This window comes from Xyrauchen texanus, chromosome 5 (genome assembly GCF_025860055.1).
Source record: "Xyrauchen texanus isolate HMW12.3.18 chromosome 5, RBS_HiC_50CHRs, whole genome shotgun sequence".
In the NCBI taxonomy this organism is placed as follows: domain Eukaryota; kingdom Metazoa; phylum Chordata; class Actinopteri; order Cypriniformes; family Catostomidae; genus Xyrauchen; species Xyrauchen texanus.
Genome location: NC_068280.1, coordinates 50,425 through 66,362, shown reverse-complemented (window position 1 = coordinate 66,362; position 15,938 = coordinate 50,425). Strand labels below are relative to the sequence as shown.

General features: G+C 40.4%; 1 protein-coding gene across 1 annotated transcript; it reads left to right on the top strand.

The window, feature by feature from the left end:
- The first annotated feature begins 6,504 nt into the window (after positions 1-6,504).
- LOC127644040 (putative nuclease HARBI1) lies at positions 6,505-7,275 on the top strand. Its single transcript, XM_052127048.1, has one exon. The coding sequence runs from the start codon at positions 6,505-6,507 to the stop codon at positions 7,273-7,275; it is 771 nt and encodes a 256-aa protein (XP_051983008.1).
- The last annotated feature ends 8,663 nt before the right edge of the window (positions 7,276-15,938 follow it).

Sequence of the window (15,938 nt, the reverse complement as noted above, 5' to 3'; positions counted from 1 at the left end):
TTTTTTTGTCTTGGATGTTGTCTGCCTTTTGTTTACGACAGCCAAACGCTTTTGGACATTGGTTCTACAATTACACATCGAAAACCGGACTTCAAATTGATTAATGCCGACCCGCTGTTTACAAACACGCCGGCGGAGCCCTTTGTCTGGGCTGCCCGGCCATGGAAACGCAGAAGGAAAAGGGGAAAAATAGCCGGCGTTCTCATCAGAGTAAGACGTCGTGCAAATCGACCCCCCGCTACCCAGTATACTACTGGCAAATGTTCAGTCTCTGGACAACAAGCTCTGCGAACTGAGAGCGCAGATCTCTTTCCAACGAGAGATTGCTGCGTTATATGCCTTACAGAAACCTGGCTGGCTGCGGAGATTCCAGACTCGGCCATCGAAATCACGGGCTTCTCCGTGCACCGAGCGGACAGAGCGAAAGACCTCTCAGGTAAAAGCAGAGGTGGTGGTGTATGTTTTATGACCAACAAATCATGGTGTGATCAGAGGAACATACATTTCATCAAGTCTATCTGCTCTCCTGATCTGGAATATCTCTTGCTTCTGTGTCGACCATTCTGGCTGCCGAGGGAATTCACAGCGGTCATCATCACAGCTGTGTACATCCCCCCACAAGCCGACTGTTAGAAATAGGTCTATATCTCAGCTCTGTCCAAGAGAGAAAATGCTGTGTATGCATTATCAAACATCTGTTTCATATTAGCTAGCAGTTCGCAGCGCCCCCTCCTTTCTCCTCTTCTCTCTTTCTGTGTGTGTGTGTGTATTGTATTAGTGTGTATGGAGAGGTCCGACAGGCTACCACGGAACTTGGAGTATTTACCATATAGCTCCGAAGGCTCACAAGCCACTTTGCTATATGGAATTGCTATCTGTGATATCTGTATGATGTAACGCGTGCTCCTATTGGTTAGAGATGTGAACTCCCTTCACTATTGTAATATATATATTTGTATGTTATCCAGGAGGAGAACTTCATTCTTTATTCGCTCCCCAACGTTGGTGAAATGCTTTGTATTGATTTATTCACGACTCAATAAAAGACGGAGAGAAAAAGGCACTGTGGTTTAGATTATATTCTTATTTCTAACACCGACACAGACCGGGGACTCAGGGAACTGTACGGGAGTATAAGTGAGCAGGAAACCGCGCACCCTGAGGCTGCGTTCATTGTTGCCGGGGACTTTAACAAAGCCAACTTCAAAACAATCGCTCCAAAATACTACCAACACATAAAGTTCAACACACGAGGGGACTGGGTTTTAGACCATTGTTACTCTCCTTTCCGGGATGGCTACAAATCCCTCCCCCGCCCCCCATTTGGCAAATCGGACCACGCTTCCGTTCTACTTCTACCTGCTTACAGGCAGAAACTGAAACGGGAAGCACCCTCCCTCAGAACGATCCAGTGCTGGTCGGACCAATCAGACTCTGCGCTACAAGACTGTTTTGATCAGGCGGACTGGGAGATGTTCCGGTCCGCCTCTGATGACGACATCGAGGTTTACGCTGACAGCGTAACGTGTTTCATCAGGAAGTGCGTAGAGGATGTTGTTCTGACCAAAACAATACGGATATACCCCAACCAGAAACCATGGGTTAACGGCGATGTTCGCGCGGCACTCAATGCACGGACCTCCGCTTTTAATTCTTCTAACACGGAGCGTAAACAAGCCAGTTATCAGTACAGCCAAACGCCAGTACAGGCACAAACTTGAAGGTCAGTTCAACACCACTGACTCCAGAAGTATGTGGCAGGGAATTAACTTCACGGACTACAAACGGAATAAAAACTCTGCCGTGAACACCGCTGCATCTCTCCCGGACGAACTTAATACATTTTATGCTCGTTTCGAGGACAATAACACCGCCCTCGCAGAGAGAGCACTCGCGGCTGACGCTACAGAGGTTGGTTCACTCTCCGTCTCTGTTGTCGATGTAACCCGATCATTACGACGGGTGAACATCCGTAAAGCCGTGGTCCAGACGGCATTCCGGGCCGCGTCATCAGAGCGTGCGCGAATCAACTGGCTGGTGTTTTTACGGACATTTTCAATCTGTCCCTCTCCCTGTCTGTAGTCCCCACATGCTTCAATACATCAACCATTGTGCCTGTACCGAAGCAAGCTATAATCACTTGTTTAAATGACTGGCGTCCTGTTGCTCTGACCCCATCGTCAGCAAATGCTTCGAGAGGTTAATCAGAGATCACATCTGCTCTGTTCTGCCCCCCTCTTTGGACCCAATGCAGTTTGCCTACCGCAACAACCGCTCCACTGATGATGCCATTGCATCTACACTACACACTGCTCTCTCCCATCTGGAATAAAGGAACACATATGTGAGAATGCTGTTTGTAGACTACAGCTCAGCATTCAACACCATAGTGCCCTCCAAGCTTGATGAGAAACTCCGGGCTCTGGGCTTAAACAGCTCGCTGTGCAGCTGGATCCTGGATTTCCTGTCAGGCAGACGTCAGGTGGTTAGAATGGGCAGCAACATCTCCTCATCACTGACCCTCAACACTGGAGCCCCGCAGGGCTGTGTTCTCAGCCCACTCCTGTATTCCCTGTACACACATGACTGTGTGGCAACACATAGCTCCAATGCCATCATTAAGTTTGCTGACGATATGATGGTGGTAGGTCTGATCACTGACAATGATGAAAGAGCCTACAGAGAGGAGGTGCACACTCTGACACGCTGGTGACAGGAGCACAACCTCTCCCTCAACGTCAGTAAAACCAAGGAGCTTGTAGAGGACTTCAGGAAGAAAGACGGAGAACACAGCCCCATCACCATCAATGGAGCACCGGTGGAGAGAGTCAGCAGTTTCAAGTTCCTCGGTGTCCACAGTACTGAGGAACTCACATGGTCCGTCCACACTGAGGCCATTGTGAAGAAGGCTCACCAGCGCCTCTTCTTCCTGAGACGGTTGAGGAAGTTTGGAATGAACCACCACATCCTCACACGGTTCTACACCAGCACTGTAGAGAGCATCCTGACTGGCTGCATCACCGCCTGGTACGGAAATAGCACCGCCCACAACCGCAAAACCCAGCAAAGGGTGGCGCGAACTGCCAGAAACATCATCGGAGGTGAGCTTCCCTCCCTCCAGGACATATATAACAGGCGGTGTGTGAAAAAAGCTTGGAGGATCATCAGAGACTCCAGTCACCCGAGTCATGGGCTGTTCTCACTGCTACCATCAGGCAGGCGGTATCACAGCATCAGGACTCGCACCAGCCGACTACATGACAGCTTCTTTCCCCAAGCAGTCAGACTGTTGAACACTTGATCTCTCACGATCAATAATTAGCACTGCACTTTATTAATCTATAATCTCACACTGGACTGTCAACATTTTTCTCCTCAATACAACTACTTATATATATTTCATATACTCTTTACTTATTGTATATTGTGTATTCTATATTGTGTGTATTGTTTACTGTACATTGTATATAATTATTGTGTTGTGTAAGTATGTGTATATTTGATATGTAAATTGTGTTGTGTAAATATGTTGTTTACTGTAATTGGTATATGTCTCGTCACTGTCATGACTGCTATGTTGCTCAGAACTGCACACAAGACTTTCACCTACTGTTGCACTTGTGTACATGGTAGTGTGACAATAAAGTGATTTGATTTGATTTGACACATAAATGAGAAGGTTCATTTATGCAGACATTATTATTAAGGATGTGATCAGTATCCAGAAGGTTGTTCACTATTAATTCAGTACACTAAATCATGCCATCTTTTTTTCCTGTTAAAATAATTTCCAGAGAGTGAGAAAAACCAGTTCAGCATCACATTGTTTCTTTAATTGTGTGATTGCTTTAAAATGAAGAAATGTTCAGATTATCAGGTGAATCTACAGAAGAATCATAACTAAAGCATTGATCACATTTTCTAATCAAAGTGAAAGTTTAACTTTAGGATGTTGAGTTTTTTCTGTTCTGAATCCTGCAGACATATTAATTGATACCAGATTTCAGTATCGTTTAAACTTACACAAGGTGGAGAACACGTCTGTGAGTTTAGAGAAGTAAAGCATTGATTTAATTAATTAAGATGATCTGCAGCTTGTAAAAGCACGGGTTATTTATACACACTGTAGTATCTGAGGAACTAACTGGTAAGTATGGACGGATCATCGATACTTCCGCTACTGGTGTTGTATCAAAAATATATATATATTTTTTTAAACTAGGGATATTGTTTGGATACCATGAGCAATAATCATAAGCTTCAAAGTGAAATAAAAAGGATTCGGCTATATTAGCAAATACTTGTGCAGGATGGGAACTGTTTCTTTCGCTCATTTTAACGTGCTAAATTTTTTTTATTTATGTATTTTTTTATTATTATTATTATTTTTTATATATATATATATTTTATTTATTTATTTATTTTTTACATGCTGAAAGACACGAGCAGACAAGCGCTTGTGAGTCACAAGACTTGCTCAAACAGTTCTTCGCTCTTAAGAGGGATCAGTGTCTTGTAGAAGTGATGACAGAAAATCAGAGAAACAGCATCTGGAGTAAATTCACTGTAATATAACATATCTAATGGTGAAATTTCTTATGAGTTTGTGGGTAATTGTTTTTAATAAATAATTAAATAATATTGATTACCATAGTTTTTCTACTACAAGTAATATTGTAGTTGGGGTAAACCGAACAAAAGTTTAATAATTTTCTGTTTAGGCTCACAAATGGAAATAAAAACTAAATTATAATGACATGAATTATGACTAAAAATAATATTTTAAATTACCCATTAAATCCCAAGAAATCGCAAAAAAAAAAAAAAAAAATTAACAGAAGTATCGGTATCGACCATATTGGACTTGAAACTATTGGGCCAGTTGTTCAAAACATTTAATCTGGATCAAAATGATCCGGATTTGGAAATCCTATTTTTTCCTATCCAGGATCAGGTAATCCGTCTTTTGTGCCGTTTTTTCAAAGCAACATTGGACTGGATCACCCTGATCCAGATACACAGTTTTCAAGATTACCAAATCCGGATTACCAGTGCTCTAAATGGGACAACATATCACAATGTGGGCTACCAGCTATGTAAAGAACAGGTAGAAGAGCCAACATGAGGTCACTGTAAGTGTTTCTTATTTTGAGACAAAACACAAAAATAACATAAACATCCACTTCTAATCATAATTTATTTTATGACCCACATCTGAACCACAACAAAATAAACAACAAACATACATTAACAAATACATTGTGGACATTTTGAAAACGTCTTAAAAAAAATGAAATGGCTAAATATCCAATAGTTAAGGAAATAAAGAATGTTCAGGGTTCTTCTTCATCTGAGGAGGAGAGACCAGCATTTCCAAGCCCCGCTTTTAGGAGGTGGATCTGAAGTTTCAGCTTTGGTTTGCTGTAGTTTGGTCAGCTTGATTTGTTCCTCTGCCAGGAGTATCTGTGCTTCTGCTCTTTCAGTTTCTCGTTTAAGAAGTGATTCATAGAAATCATCATTTTTATTCGGCCAAGGACGCTTCAAGCCTCTTTTCTGAGCTCCTGTGACTGCTGGCTCTACCAGTGAGGATCCAGGTTGTTCTTCAATAATAGGGCTGAGATCCAGAATTAATGTTTCCTCTGCATTAGGAGGAACTGGCTCACTTTCCTCTACAATTGTAGGCTCACCATCCCCTACAACACCTTGAATCCCATGCAGAGCTTTAGAGTTCTCACCTCCAATAATGTCCAGAATCACATCTGTGTATTCACCTTTCTTAAAGGATTTGTTGCCTGTTTGGGTGTTTTTTGCTTCAGCAAGGTCCTTCGTTGCTCTGGCCCTCAGATTCTTCCATCTAAATTTCACTTGCTCCAAGGTCCTTTTCTGGCAAGACCCCATTGCATTTACATTCTGGGTGATTTCAACCCAAATGTCTTTCTTCCTTTTGTTAGTCACCATTCCACCTGCAACAGAGCTTCCTACTATTGAGGCATAATGGCACTTAACACCCTCCAGCAGTGCATGGGTTTCTGCAACAGTGAAATTAGGTCCTTTTGAGTCCATGGTTTCACCGCTTCTGTTGTAGTGAACATAGTATTTATAGGCCTTGGGCATGATTCATTTAATTGAACACCAGCCACAGCACGTCAGCCAATTGGTGTGTGGGTATTTGACAGCCATCTTATATTCAGCCTTTCTCAGAGGACTTAGAGAGAGGCACTGACATGGCAGGTATTGTCCATCGCTACCACCGTGTTGGTGGAAGAGGATACCGTCAAAGGGTGTATGTTGAGTGTGCACAACCACTGGAGCAATACACCACTGAAGAACTGTATGGTCGCTTTCGCTTTGGGAATGCTGATATTAAGTACATTGCAGACCTTGTCAGGCCAAAACTTCAACGGAGAACCCGAAGGAGTCACAGTCTGTCTGTGGAAGAACAGGTCCTCATTGGTCTGGCGCTTCTATGCATCTGGGACTTTCTACCAAGTTGTTGGTGATAATATGGGAGTGGACAAATCAACTGTGAGTGATTTAGTGAAAGCTGTGTCAATTGCATTGGCCAGCCTGGTCAATCAGTTTGTTTCACTTCCAAAGGATGTCCAGATTGCCCAGACCAAGCACAAGTTTTTTCTTTTGGGGAACATGCCCAATACTATTGGGGTTATTGACTGCACTCATGTGCATATCCAAGCACCTCATGAGAGGGATTGGGAGTACATCAAACGAAAGGGGAGGCGCAGCATCAACATCCAACTTGTGGGCGATGCTGACCTCATCATCACAAACTGTGTCGTGAAGTGGCCTGGGTCTGTTCATGATGCACGCATCCTGAGAGAGAGTGCTTTATACAGAGAGCTCCAAACCAACCGACCGGATGGCATAATATTAGGAGACAGTGCCTATCCACTCCTACCATGGCTGATGACTCCTTTTCTTGCAGCAACCACACCTGCGCAGGCACGCTTCAACACTGCTCATTGCAAAACAAGATGTGCAATTGAGCGTTTAAATGGAGTTCTGAAGAGACGCTTTGCATGCCTTAACTACTTGCGAGTGGAACCACAGGGAGCATGCAACATAATACTTGCGTGTATCGTACTGCACAACATCGCTACCAGGCGCAATGTCCCTCTCTGTGATGATGTTTATGATGCACCTGAGCCTGTTGAAGAACCAGACCAGCCTCTGGTGGTCTGTCAGAATCAGGGACTGACTGGACGTATAGTAAGGGATGCAATTGTTAGACATTATTTTGGACAGGCTCATCTCTGATGACTGTTTCTTTGAAATTAATATACGGTGATGAATGACCGAAAAATGAATATATTATTTTAGTTTGTTATTGAAATCTGTTTGGGGGATTATTTCATGGGGACAAGATAATTTTTATTTTATTTTTACTTTACTATACTGAATAGCTTAATTGTTAGCCTATGTCTACTTTATCACTGTTACAACGGTTACACAAGTCAAGTGCAAAATATAAATAAAAGTGTATATACACTAAATGATACAAATGTATTATTTGACCAATTTTAAAGTTTTACTACATTTTCTTCCTGAAATCCACCTTGAAATCCTACCCCCTGTTGGGATCAGGATAATCCTGTTTTTTTGGATCAAAGTTATCCAAATCCCACTGATAAGTTTTGAACAACACAAACTGAAGGTTTGATCCAGATTAAAACTAGGATTGGATTCCCTGATCTAATCTGATTTCAGATTCCTTCTTTCCCTTTTGAACAACACATTTTCAAGATTTTATCCAATCCAATAACCAAAATCCGATTAGCTTACCTTTGAACAACTGGCCCATTGTTATCAAATTGGAACGAAAATAAGTGGTATCGCCCATCCCTATGTGGCAGCGGGGGCGTGCTCGAGCGCCCGTCCAGAAAGAGAGAGAGAGAAAACGACATGAGTGACCAGTCACTTGCATGTCTTATTGAGTGTTGTATGTTATTGTGAAGCTGAAGACTTTGAAGTTTATGTTGACAAAGTTTGTGTTACACTGATCTGATTAAACTGATAAAAGCACTGTCAAGAGTGCATGCAGAGTGTTGAAGGCAGCGAAATAAAGAGCTTTACTTGTCTCCTCCCATCTCCGAGCTTGAACTCGTTACACCCAAATAACTGGAACATGCTGGTCTTTAACACAACCTAGCTAACTAGCTGATGCCCTCTAGTGGCAACTCTTACTTCATCCCCTTCCTCTAATAATACTAGTTCTTCTACTCTGTTTAAGCGCAGGAAAAAAATAGATTACATAATTTCTTATTCCCCATACAAGCATAACAGGTCTCAAACTTAAATATGACGTACAACAGAACAATTATATATCTTTTATAAAAACAGGAACAATTAAAATCTCTCAAGGATACATACATTTTTTACTTAAAAAAGAAAATCTATTTGGATGCTGGGTCAACTACCAGCCAACCCAAAAAGTACCAAGGCGCATTCGTAGAAAGAAATATTAGCCTCATTTTATCATTGTTACATTGTTACCTGTTAAATTCTGTATTAATTTTCAAATTCTGTAACTACATACAACGCTTTGAATGGTCTCCGCAGTACTTGAGTGATCTTCTGTCACGCTATATTCCATCACGTTCATTACGATCGCAAAATTATGGCCTGTTAATAGTTCCTAGAATATCAAAATCCACAAAAGGAGGTAGATCCTTTTCATATTTGGCTCCTAAACTATGGAATGACTGTTCAGTTTAAGTCTAGACTAAAGACTCCTCTATTTAGCCAGACATACACCTAATTGTACTGCCAACTCCAACCATAAGACATCAGATACTTCATATGCCAATTACTGAACCTACGACTTAGGGTAGGCCTCACCGAAATGACCTGCCGGTTGAACTGTGATCTGCATCACCTCGGCCTATTGATGGACTACACCAGGGGTGACCAACCCTGCTCCTGGAGAGCTACCTTCCTGCAGAGTTTAGATCCACCCCTAATCAAACACACCTGAACCATTTTATCAAGGTCTTCAGGATTACTTGAAAATGACAGGCATGTGTGTTGGAGCTAAACTCTGCAGGTAGCTCTCCAGGAGCAGGGTTGGTCACCCCTGGACTACACTCTTATAATGGAATACATAGACTATCAATTAATTTACCAACAAAATCCTTCATCAGACAATTAACAAGGACAATTGCATCTATGTGAACTTCTGCAGTTAATCCAGGATGAACTTCAAAGACATTACTCATTAATCTTACTTATTAAATTATTAAACACTGGCCTTAATCATGACTTACACTATATATCAGTAATATTGTCATTATATGTGGGGCGTCTGTGGCACAGGTGGTAGAGCAGGTCGGCCACTAATTGCAGGATTGGTGGTTCGATTCCCGGCCCACATGACTCCAGATGCTGAAGTGTCCTTGGGCAAGACACTGAACCCCAAGTTGCTCCCAGCGCCTTGCATGCAGCCAGACGTGGCATCAGCTGATTTTTTTAGTGTAGCCCCGAATGTATTTTGAATAGTTGACTGACAAATATGAAACCGGACAATAGCCTATGTAAACCCCCAAAATCATAAGTTGCCTTATTTCATTGTGCTTTGGCTTTGCACATATTGCATACAGCCTGTAAAATAGACATGGATCTTAAAAATAATCTAGCCTATAGAATAAGTTTCTTTGCTGTCGGTAGCCTATGGGCGACTCCGTTTCTTCCTCTCTGTTGAATATGCAGGAGGTGGGGAGGAGCTGACATCAACTAACGTTACTTAGTGGCGAGTTAACTGCAGTTAGCAGGAAAGACAGCAAAAATGAAGCAAATGAGGCTTAGAGGATTTTTCCGAAAGAAGTCAGTGGGTAAGAAATGTTTTTGGTCCTTAAAGTCTGAAGATCATCTTTCACCCACAGTAGTAGGGTGACCATACGTCCTCTTTTTCCCGGACATGTCCTCTTTTTTGGACCTTAAAAATGCGTCCGGCCGGGATTTCTAAATTTGCGAAAATGTCCGGGATTCGGCTGTAGTTGTCTGATGAGTGTATCTGGTCTAATACTTTGTGAGTGTGCAGATGTTTGCATTGCTTTAACCCCTCGTTGTAAGTCCCGCCTTCTCGCACACCAATTGTTCGATTATAAGAGGCTTGCAGCAACTATTGGCCAAATTCCTACCTGTCAATCTCTCCGCGAACGCACAAAGCACTGTTGTGTTTGGCATTAAACAGTTGCTTGACAGTAGCAGCAAATGACAGCTGAGTGGAAACAATGCCCAAAGAAAAGTGCAAATTTACCGAAGATTCCCATGCTCTCGTCCAGGTCGAGATCCGTATGAAGCAGAATGTAAAGAGTGCACATATGTGTCAGTTGCTAATAAAGGTGCAAGTGATTTAAGCACACATTAGCTCTGTGAAGCATAAAGGGTCAGCCAAAGGTGAAAGTTCATAAGGTAAATTAACAGACTACTTTTTCTGACCAGGTAAAATTATCACATTGCTTCATTTTCCATGACCATTCAAAATAATAGTAATACTAAATGAACGTACACTCATGGCATCAAATATTTTATTTTAGTACATGGCCATTCAAAAGAATGTTGGAAATTATTTATATACATGTTACATGTTATCTTGTGCTAATTGAGTGTCTTTTTCACTGTATTAAAATTTGCATTCATTGTAACACTGTTTATCAGGTGTTGTTTTCGCTAAGGATAACCAATAAGCATTAACATAAAATGTATGTGTAACTTGTTTTGTGATATTAGTTTGTAGGAAATATACACTTTGATTTGATTAAATGGTTTTGTAGAGTGTAGCAAAGATGAGCAACAGACTGAGGAGCAGCAGCAGCAGCTGTGCCAGAATCAGGCATGGAAACTGGTAACAATTAATCATTCACTTTACTTTAGAGAAAGTTAAAAGTGAAACATTGTTTATCTCAATGATCCTAATGAAAGGATTTTGACAGATGAATTATTCTCATAGAGATGATGAGAATTATATACAGTTCGATGTCATAGTGTGTCAATGAACTTAGACTAAAGTCATTCATGTATTGCTTTAACTTAGGATCTTATACATCATTTTGACTATTTATGTCAAACAATATAAATTATTTATATTCAATATTTTTTTTACCTCACTTTACTCACTATAATATAACTCTTTTGTGATGACTTTATGTTAATGTACATGAAAATTCAAGAATCATGATAGATCTAAGGGCAATCCCACTGATCTGCTCTTCCCAATACATTTTCTTCAGTGGTATTGGTCTACAATTTGACATATGTAGCACTTGATGAATTAGTTGTTTGAAGCTGATTTGCAATAAGTTATGTGCTGTATCTGTTCTTTTGCATCACAGATGATTCAGGGAGGAGAGAGGATGTTGAGGATAGTACTAGAGTGGAAGATTTAGGAACTGTAGAAACAGGCCCAGCCAGAGCAAAACTCAAACCCTCTCACCAGCTTTGGACTACAGAGAAGTGGTTGCTAGTGTGAAAATAAAATGGTCTGGGCTAATCCCCGGATGTCCTTCAATGCTGGAAAGGCCTCTGCATGCAGCTCTACCATCATGTGTGTGTGAATGAGATGCATTGTAAAGCGCTTTGAATACCGCTATGGTTCATATATGGTGCAGACCATTATATTCATGATGTTAGCCCGAGGGGAACTGGCCCCCACAGTGAGTCTGGTTTCTCCCAAGGTTATTTTTCTCCATTAATCCACATCTTATGGAGTTTTGTGTTCCTTGCCACAGTCGCCTTCAGCTTGCTCACTGGGGTTATTAATACAATTATTATTTAATTACTTATTTTTAAAAACGATTCATAATCATATTTAATCAAACTACACAATGATGACTCTAAGACTTTATAAATATTACAGTTTAATTTTTTGTTAATGCATGATTTTCTGTAAAGTTGCTTTGAAATTATGTGTGTACTTTCCACTAAATTAAGTATAGTCTCTCAAGTAGGCTGTAGGGGTTTTTACTGCTTGAGGACTTCCATAACTCAGGTGTTGTTGTTACCTCTGCTGACACTGACCCACTCTGATCTGGTACCTTTATTTTATTGGGGCTAAAGTTCTCTGAAGGTGTAGTGACAGAGCCTTCTGGTAGAATTGACATAACCTTTTTCTGCACAGGTAAGGAATCTGAGCAGTTCACGTGTTCTGAATCACAACCAGTATCTGGTCAAGATGTCTCCTCACCACATTTTGATTCCTCACATCACAGTACAGGATACCAGACCTCTTCTCCACTTTCCCAGGGATCCACGGAGGACCCTGGCCTAACTTACAAGTGTAAACCAGGTCACCTTCCAAAACACCCCTTGCCTTGGCATGTTGATCATGATAGTGTTCATGATCATGTTTGGCTTGATCAAAGGTGAATCTTAATGTCCTGCCACACAGCAGCTCAGCTGGAGATTTGCCTGTGGTTGACTGAGGGGTGATTCTGTAACTGAACAAGTCCCTGGCAACCTTGAACTCCAAACTTTAACCTTCACTCTTTTTCATGAGTCCTTTAAACTCAGCCAGTCCTTTCAAAGATGCAAGGCAAGGTGCAGTGTTGATGTGTGTATTGCCATTCTTGGAAATAATCTCTGCAAACTCACTGCTCATGAAACAGGTTCAGTTGTCCAAGACGACCATCTCTGGTATTCCATGCTGACAAAAACTTTTCCTCAAGCATTCAATCGTGATGGTAGAAGTGGAACTATTTAGTGGATAAGCATCGATCCATTTTGAGTAGACATCCACTAAGATGAGAAACATCTTTCCCTTAAACACTCTGGACACTTTTGTCGATATCGAGTGTAAATGTGAGATAACAGAGTGCAACTTAACTTCTCCGATTTGTTTGATAGAAAGGATTTGCAATGGCAAAATTGGGGCAAGAACTTCTTGTTCAATACAAAACCAGGGAGGGGCTCTCTCAGGTGGAAGTGATCAATGAGCCAAATGTCTGAGATCGAATGCATAATAATAAAACAGAATCTTTGGTAGGCCTAGCCCACCTTTGTCAATTGGCCTATGCAGCTTACTGAAATGGAATCTGGGACGTTTCACAATCCAAATGAAGGACTTCGCTATGATAACAAATTGCTTGAAATAAGAGTGGGGGACATCTACAGGGAGTGATTCTAGCAGGTAGTTCAATTTTGTAATACAATTAATTTTAATAACATTAACCTTCCCAATCATTGATAAATGTAATGAGGCCAACCTGTCCACATGGCTCGAAAACCAATATGCTGGAAATGAAATACCCAAATATTATTACCCTGTTTGAGCCATTGGAATGCACCTGGCTGAAAAACTGTTATTGGGCATTACACTGTCAGAGCCAAAGCTTCGGATTTAGAGCAGTTAGGCAGTGGTGGCTCAGCGGTTGAGGCTCTAAGTTACGGACCAGAAGGTCGGGGGTTCAGCACCGCCAAGATACCACTGTTGGGCCCTTGAGCAAGGCCATTGACCCTATCTGCTCCAGGGGCACTGTATCATGGCTGACAAGGCCTGCACTCTGACCCCCATAATGTGTGACCAAAATAAAAGTCTTAATTAACTCTGCATCCTGGGAATTTAAAAAAGGAATTAATAATTCTGTGGCGGCAAGGTATAGATCTAGTGTAAAGCAGAAGTTTATGTGCCACACCTCCCGCCATCACCCCTGAAAAATCCTCCTCCTTTCTTATCGCGGCTGCTAATGGTTCCAGGTCAAGACAGAACAATAATTAATCCATTTGTTTGTACCGCCGCTACCGGGTGTCTATAATTGTTTCGCTCAGCTGTCAGTTTAGGGAGTTCTAATGGTTCCATCAGTAGGTGAAGATGTGGAACTATAGAGATCAAGAAATCAATTCTTTGAAAGTATTATTAATATCAATGGCCAAGGTAAAAATGTCACCACCAGCAGATTTCAGTGAGGGAATGGTAGAAAAAGACTCTCTCTGTTTTATATATCTAGCCAGAATATTCCCTGCTTTATTCCCCAACTCAAAGTATGACTGTCTATGAAGTTCAGGATATTTAATATAAACTAAAACAGATCAAACCACTACACCCTTGAAGAACTGACAATGAATGGAGGATGACACAGGGATTAAATACACAAGGATCTAATGAGAAAACAAGGAACACCTGGGACTAATAATCATAAGAACTAATGAAACAAAGAAAATGAAAAGAACTACAAACCCCATAATCAAACACAGAGAACAATAAACATACATAGCGACCACTTATCATTACATTCCGTATGCTTTTCCTGGGCAATAATAGCGTGATCTACAAATCCAATTTACATAGAAATGATTTATGTTTGTGCGGAAAAGAATGACAATGACTTGATTAATTTCCTCAAGACGCAGCACTATTTCAGTGCTTATTATATCTGTTAACAAAATAATAAGACATCAAAGTGGCACAACTATGTAGTGAATTTGCTCCTATATGTGTCAAAAGAGAAAAATGAGCTGCATATGATTGCTCAAGAATGCCCGTTCCCTCAGATTACTGTCTAATGGGAAAAATAGCAACTTAATGGGGATTTAAATAGTTGTTAAAATGATTGTGGAAATTTATAATCATAATGTTAATGAGCAAATACTCATAGACTCTACATCTATCAAAACTGTAAAAGATCCTATTAAAGTATGTGTGCATAACCTTATAAATATTCATGTGCCAAGCCTTCACATAGCACATCTGTCACCCCAAGTGACAAAGAAGGAGGATGTCGTATATAAACATCGGCTGACGTCAAATCAACATGCTCAACTGGAAGAACTTCTGAGATTCTTTATTTCATGTGTCAATTGAACATTTCAAATGTTTTCACATCAGACTCACAGCCAAAAAACATTCACTTAATTAAAATCACCTGAGTCATATAAAGCATAAGCATATGCTGTATATTTGCATTACTTTGTGCAATCTTTTGTATATTTTTGCAGTTACAAAGCCATTTTAACATACTTCCACTTAATTATTATAGTTTGAGAGCTTTAAATAATAACCATTAAACACACATATTTAGTAGCATGTGACAAAACTCTCAATCTATAGGTAAAGACTTTTTTATTGATTAGTTGATTTGTTTATTTTTAATTCTTCACTGGAACAAACTGCAACTAAAGTTAATTATGGGCTGTTCACATGTTCGTCTCAAATGGCATCTGAACTATTTGTATTTATAAAAATAACATAACCAGTTTGTCGAGTGTTAGTTACGGTTAGATCAATTCATAACACAGAAACAATGTGTTTAGATGAATAATGCCTGTAGGCAATAGAAGCAGAGGCCATTTCTTGAAACCCATTGACTATACAATTGAAACTATTACATCAGGAAATAGCTCGTTTGTTACTCGTCACTTAGAAGCTTTTGCCAAACTGGTTAAGTGTGTCTACTAACAGCATATACTGTATATCTGCATTACTTTGGGGAATCTTTTGTATATTTTTGCACATTATTGCACAAATTCCCTCAGGAACATTTGCATAATGTCCAGTTCTTGTATTCTTGCTTTTACTCCTAACATTTTTATTATGTACAATCAGATTTTAAGATTGTTTCAAGAATTACGCATTTCTATTTCAAATTTCAACAAACTGAATTGTGTAATATTTAATAATGTTAATAATAATAATATTATTATATATTTATATATATAAAATATATTTCAATTTACTCCAGGTCTATGCTCCAACTCGCTCTCTGTGGTCAGTGAACGAGTGACGCCTGGTCGTCCCATCACAAAGAGGCTCTAAGTCTATTTCACAATCGTGAAGCAGTGGAGTCCAACATGAAGCAGGAATGGTGCTGGATCCAGCCGGTTCTGGTAACCTCAGGATAGGAGTCCTGAGGTTGAGACAGGGAAACAAATAAAAAAGATGTAAGCATAGATGCCATAAAATTTATTGCAGAGTTAGAGATCATGATCAC

Coding starts and splice junctions, on each gene's coding strand:
- LOC127644040 (XM_052127048.1), top strand. CDS start 6,505: ATGGGAGTGGACAAATCAACTGTGAGTGATTTAGTGAAAGCTGTGTCA.